The sequence below is a fragment of the Sinocyclocheilus rhinocerous genome, unplaced genomic scaffold, assembly GCF_001515625.1.
Source record: "Sinocyclocheilus rhinocerous isolate Xijiao unplaced genomic scaffold, SAMN03320098_v1.1 scaffold3485, whole genome shotgun sequence".
Taxonomy (NCBI): Eukaryota; Metazoa; Chordata; class Actinopteri; order Cypriniformes; family Cyprinidae; genus Sinocyclocheilus; species Sinocyclocheilus rhinocerous.
This window is the reverse complement of record NW_015634078.1, coordinates 18752-25398: the sequence shown is the minus strand read 5'-3', so window position 1 is coordinate 25398 and position 6647 is coordinate 18752. Positions and strand designations below refer to the sequence as shown.

General features: G+C 37.1%; 1 protein-coding gene across 1 annotated transcript; it reads right to left on the bottom strand.

Annotated features, from left to right (window-relative positions):
* Positions 1-1345: 1345 nt before the first annotated feature.
* LOC107745425 (uncharacterized) lies at positions 1346-6078 on the bottom strand. The gene is made up of 3 exons (XM_016559306.1): positions 5775-6078; positions 4543-4851; positions 1346-1419 (listed from the first exon to the last, which is right to left on the bottom strand). Exons 1-3 carry the CDS (start codon positions 6076-6078, stop codon positions 1346-1348), a joined length of 687 nt encoding a protein of 228 aa, XP_016414792.1.
* Between the last annotated feature and the right edge of the window lie 569 nt (positions 6079-6647).

Sequence of the window (6647 nt, the reverse complement as noted above, 5' to 3'; positions counted from 1 at the left end):
TCGGTCAAATACATGCTTATTTCACTGCTTATAAAACATACAATATGCTACGAATGATCGTTCATATCTGGCCTATAAATACACTACTTTAGCGACAAGACAAAGGGATGTAGTTGTTGTGAGAACAGCACTGACAGCAGCAATGGTTGTCCCCTCCACCATGTTTAAAGATTATGACCCGCTCAACTCGGAAACTCTGGTATCAAAATTATTTCTGAATTTCCCAGTAGTAAATACGACTTGAGAGTCCGTTCATGTCCAATTTCCTATTAGGAAACTCGTATTTACGATAATTCTGAAAGCACGTGAAGGCAGCATTATGCTGCGTTCAAGTCCTCCTGGGACGTTCGTACTTACGAGTTGACAAGTCGTAATTACTACGTCAGGTGCGTTCAAGTCAGTTTAGTCGGCACAAGATGGTAAAGAAAATTTTGAGTTTCCCACTCATAATAACGACTTTGTGGTGGCGTTCATGTGCGTTCAACTCGTAAATACGATCTATCCGACATGACTTGAACGCACCATTAGATACCCGAGGTTCCGAGTTGGGCGAGCCATAAACTTTAAATATGGCGGAGGAGAGAAACATAGCAGTAGTAGTATAAAGTTTTATTCGTTTTTCTCACAACATGTACATTGCTTTCTCCTACAGTCATGTAACCATTTGATGCATATTGTATGTTTCGTATTGTAGGAATCGTCAGCCAGCTGAATATCTAGATAGTGCTGTAAATGTTTATATGGTTACCAATGAAGGGGACGCTACATTTTATTCAAAACTTGTAAGATATTGACTAAATTTCTTTTGGCTTTAATCAGATTTCTCCAAGAAACAGGCAAGAATAAATAGGCTGCCCACCTTCTGTACTTTGACATCAAAGCGCTTGAACATGACAAACCCATAATTACAACTTCAGAACTGGGAAGCAGAAAGTTTCTGATACCATGTGTAGGCAGCATAAGTGTGTCAGATAAGAGAGACATACAAAATGTGCAGAGCAGTTGACCCCCCATTTGACATTCACATTTGGTCACAGGACAAAAAACGTCAATCTGAACATGATCAGATACAGGGTGAACTATAATTTGATTATTATATAAAACACCACATGCATAGTTTGAGAAATACTGCTGTGGTTCACATATCTTCTAAAACGCATATATTATATTTCCGACATTCATTGTCTACAAGCACAAATATCAAAGCTCTCTAAGACGTACTATGTGTAACATTAATAAAATCAATTAAAGGTACAATATGTACGTTTTTTTTAATTAAAATATCCAAAAAACACTAGAACAGTGTTTTACATTTTGTTTACTTGTGTACTTACATTAGGCCTATCTAAATGTTTCCAAGAATGTTTAAATCTAGAGTTAGAGTCACATTCTTGCCCTTCACCCCTAAAATCATCTTCACTGTGACAGTTGTGACAGCAGCACAAAGACAAAGAGAAACAGAGAGAAGAAAGGTTTTCAATATATAAGTGTCTGTGCATGTGAACACAGTTTGACATTACTGCACAAAGACCATTCATGTGCGGTTTTAAAATCAACTTGAAATGGACATGGGCTGGGCGATAAATAATATATCGAGAAGACAATAAAATGTGTCAGTAATGATGATACGCTCTGGACATTTTTACTCAATATGGATTAATATCTATCACACAGCAGAAATACAAGCGACAGCAGTCTGCACAACCCGATCTCATGGCAATTCGTACATATTTTACGAGGTGGCTAATTCATACGTTTTGTGAAAAATCATTTGTATTTTACGACGAGGCAAATTCATACGAATCCGTACGAATGACCACCCCTAAACCTTCCCTCACAGAAAACATACGAATGAGGTCATATGAATTCATACAAATTTGCCACCTCGTAAAAGGAATTGGTCACAAGATATTGTTGGTCTTCATGTTCTGTGTGTCTCTTTGTGTATGAATGGCACCATTTTGTCTATTACACACAAACACATGACGCTCAGTGTTTTCAACTTCTGCGTTTCAATATATGACGACATAAACATATGAACTTTAATCTACAGAGCTGCTCTGAGAGTCATTACATTAGAGACAACTACTCTCAAATACAAATTGAAACTGAAAGTAAAACTGAAAGACCTTCACGACAACCTGTCAAAAGTGTGGTTTAACTTGAAGAAATGATGACTAAAATATATTACTATTGAATACTAAAGCATAATTCTCAATATAATAAAAAAATATATTATTTTTAAGGAATGATAAAACTGTTAAAGTTTTATTAATTTATTTCATAAGACAATTTTTTATGATAATTTTGTATCGAATCATAAAACACCGAATCCAGAAAAATTGAAAATGAAAAAAATAATAATTTAGGGGAATATAAAATTGATTTCATGGGGCCCTAAATTAAAAGGTATTTTTTATCCCTGTGGAGATAATTGTGAACAAACAAAGTTGTTCTCAATGTCTAACAAAACATGTGGAAAATAGTTTCCTTACTTATTAACGGTAAATGAATATTGCAATAAATATCGATATAGTATGATACGGAAAAAAATATTGTGATAATATTTTTGGCCATATCGCCCAGCCCTATGGACACTACTGACTGTCTTCTTACACTGTAAAAAATGACCGTGATTTTAATGGTAAAAAACTGTGAAAATGCTACAGTAAAAACCTGTTAAATGGTTCCCCTACGATATACGGTGAAAAACTGTAATAGACATTTCAGACAATTTTATGGTAAAATACCGTTTTTGGAAGTGGAAAAAGAATGTATAATTTACAGGGAAAAACCGTAAATTGATGTTCCCAGAATTCCCTGCGTTGCATTTCAAATTTGATGTTTTTTTCTTTGAAATAACGATGTTTCTTCTTAGTTTTAGTTTAGTCTTAGCTTTATGTTTATTAGGGTTGTATGTTACATCTAATGTTGTTAAATTAATGTTTATTGCAGTGTTTATGTTTATATTTATTTCAGTTTCATGAGTGTGACACTGATGGTGTTTAGTGTTTGTGTGAATGACCTTCTATATATATATATATATAAGTATTGACCTTCTCAGCTTGTGGAAAAGCTGCTTGTGGTGAGCTTTGGTTCATCAGGTGACTTTCTCATCACCACCTGATTTTGATGGTTATCAGTGTAGGCACAAAACAGATGAACGAACTTCAATAGGTTGGTATATTAACATTACATCAGTTAAAGAAATATGGTTTTTAATTGTAAATTTAAATCCGTAAACCCTAAAACGTTGCTACCTTATTTTTTACGGTAAAATTCTGGCAACCACAGCTGCCTTTTTTTTTTTACCATAAATTTTACGGAATTTTTTTTTTACAGTGTGTTTGTTCTCATCATAGTCATGATGTTGCCCATTACAGGCCAGTCGTGGCCTAATGATTAGAGAGACAGACTTGTAACCCGAAGGTTATGGGTTCAAGTCTCAGTACCGGCAAGAATTGTAGGTGGGGGGAGTGAATGAACAGTGCTCTCTTCCACACTCATTACCCACAACTGAGGTGCCCTTGAGCAAGGCATTGTACCCCCAATTGCTCCCCAGACATCACAGCAAAAATGGCTGCCCACTGCTCAGGGGTGCGTTTTCTAAAAGTATCGTTGGCTAACTATGTTCATAAGTTCCATTGAAAACTATTGGTAATGACAGAACTTGCGACCATAGTTGCTATTGGGAAACGTACCCCTGGGTGGGTGTTCAAGGTGTGTGAGTGTTCATTACTCACTGCTGTGTGTGTGCACTTGGATGGGTTAAATACACCATACTTAGCCTCACGTCACTTTCACTTTACAGTTTGGTACAGGAGTCAGAATGTAGGGATGTGCCCGAAGCCAAATACCACATTCGGAAAGGAAATGACGCATTCTATGGAACCCCTAAAAGAACGTGGTGATGGAAAAAAATAAGTTTCAATGCTTTTGCATTGTGTTGCAATTATATAGTTAATTATATAGTATATCATTTGTAGGCATGAGGGAGCCACTATCATTATACGGGGATTGAAATCGCTTTTGAATGTGTGCTCGCTTTTTACTGTCAGTCAGTCATCTCTCCTTACTCTCTTCACGCAATAAGTGAAATCTGATGTACTGTAATGTGATTGACTTCCGCAACAATCCTAACTAAGTCCCTTTACAGGCTCCATAGAATGCGTTACTCATTTTACATGCCTTTCCGAATCGCCATCTCCTTGCAGCAGATTTTCATTTATGTGTGTAACAGTGGAACAATGTAGCATTGTTTTGGATGTTCAGTAAGTTCTGTTGCAAAATGTACATCATAAAGCTTTTTTTTTTTTTTTAGGTATGGTGACAGTGTGAATGCTAAGTGAACCATCTGTATCATCAGTATCATGCACCATTTTCTTTTTTTTTTATTCGAATCAGAAGAACCAAGAGAACCAAACTACAACTGTGAACACACCCTTCCATTTCTGAAGACAGAACTGATCAGAAATTTGAATGGAGCCTGAACAGTTTGAGCTGAATTAACTGCAGAACAACTGAAAGACTTGAGATACTCACCTCTCACAGCAACATTGATTCTCTTGATTGTGGTCCCTTTTTTGCTGATGACCTTCTGTGTATAAACTCCAGTGTGTTCAGTTGTGATGTTTCTAATGATCAGGGATCCAGTATTAATGTCTAGCCCCAGACTGCCTCCAAATCTCCCATCGATGCCGTCAAATGTAGAGATCTTTCCATTCCCTTCTTTGATTTCAGCTATGAGAGTGTTTTCATCTCCAAACAGCCACAGTATCTTATCTTTTTTCCGTATTTCAGAACTAGTCTTCAGAATCAAAGACTCTCCCTCCTTCACTGACACGTTATTCACTTTGTCACAGCAGCACATAGAAACAGAGAAATTAGATTTTTACATGTGAGTTAGTAAAGCTTCATTGAGCATGTGGGTGTGAACTGGTATTCGCAAGTTGATAATAAACTGTAAAAATAACATGCATAATAACTATATAATTTAACAAATACAACATTTATCTATATGTGTGTGCATAAAGTGTGCCACACACGACCTGAAAAGTGAGGGCATAACATTTTGATAGCCATTTGGTGGCTGGCTGCAGTATAGGTCATAAACCCTGCCGTCTCCATGTAAACGAACGACATGAGCCAATCTAAATAATCAAACCCTTCAAAAGATTTTTCCCAAAGATGGTTTTCATCCTTTTAGGTAGTTCTTGTAATGCTAATGTACAGTATGTAAAATTTTTCATTTTTCTAATAATTTTGCTTTTAGCAATTTGATGCTATAAAAACAGGGTGTGGTGGCATGATTGTGAGCTTGCGATTGGCTCTGCGGCGAGTTTGGGCAGGACTTTAAAACCATGGCTCCATCTCACGATCACTACTGCGCAGACGGGCTCCAAATGAATTACTACTGTGCAGACTCTGGGTCTAAAGGACATAATTTTTGCAAGATGACAGCGGCCATACTGACAGGTTTTGGCTTAAATTTTTTATAGTGAAAGGAAGTAGATATGCATCCTTTTTTTCTTTCTCTATGGTGTGCATTATGTGTACACGGTTTAATTGAGTCTGTAATTGCCTGTACTGTATCAATTCATCATTTTGTGCACTATAGGCCTAACATGTAATAAATTGAGGAACATACAAAAAGACAAATTACAATAAAACACCATATGCAACCTAAACTATTAAAATTTTGTTTTGTAAAAACAAAAAACAAAATCATCTCACGAAGATGCATTTAAAAAATAAACTGAAAGACAGCTACTCACAATTTATTACAACTTTGAATCTCTTGTTTGTGGTTCCTTTGCTGCTGCTGCTCATCTGTAGTTTGTAAAGTCCAGATAGTTCGGTTCTCATGTTCCTGATGGTCAGTGATCCAGTCCTCTTGTCCAGCTTCAGTCTGTCTCTGAATATCCCATCAGTACCTTCATATGTTGCTCTGGTCTTTCCAGTCATTTGAGCAATGAGATTGTTTTCATCTCCAAACATCCACACAATCAGATCATCTTTCTGTGCTTCAGTATTATCAGGGTATAAAGTGACTGATTGTCCCTCCATCACTGAAATCATCACGACTTCATTTGTGACAGCAGCGCAAAAAAAGAGAAAAATGTTGCCATTAGATCAAGTGTGGATGCTGTTTTATCAGTGATCATTTTAAAGGGGTCATGACATGAGAAATCAAATTTGCTTTGAAACATCCTGCAAGTTTCATAGCTTAAACCATCCTCCTCATTATTAACTAAGCATTTATTTAATCAAGCGCCACAAAATGACTCGTTTCGGATCTGAGGGGCAAGATGATGTCACCTGGGCAAAGACATTTGCATAAACTGCCTCCAGAGCAAGGTATCGATGAATAGTCATCGTCTCACCATATGCCCCGCCCACTGGTGTTCACTCGCTTAATGGCTGACACTTGATTACGCTGAATGCGAGTGTCGCGTCGCGTCAAAAGCGAATAGAAATTACAATCACTGCCGCTATCTTGTCTACACTAGATACATTATACAGATGCACGTTCACTTTCTGATACAGTCCACGTGCTTAAGGCCCAATCCCATTTTTACCCCTTAGCCCTTCCCCTTTGAGAGGTGTCTCGATTCTCTTTTGTTTGGAGGCGTAGGGGTATGTCGGTC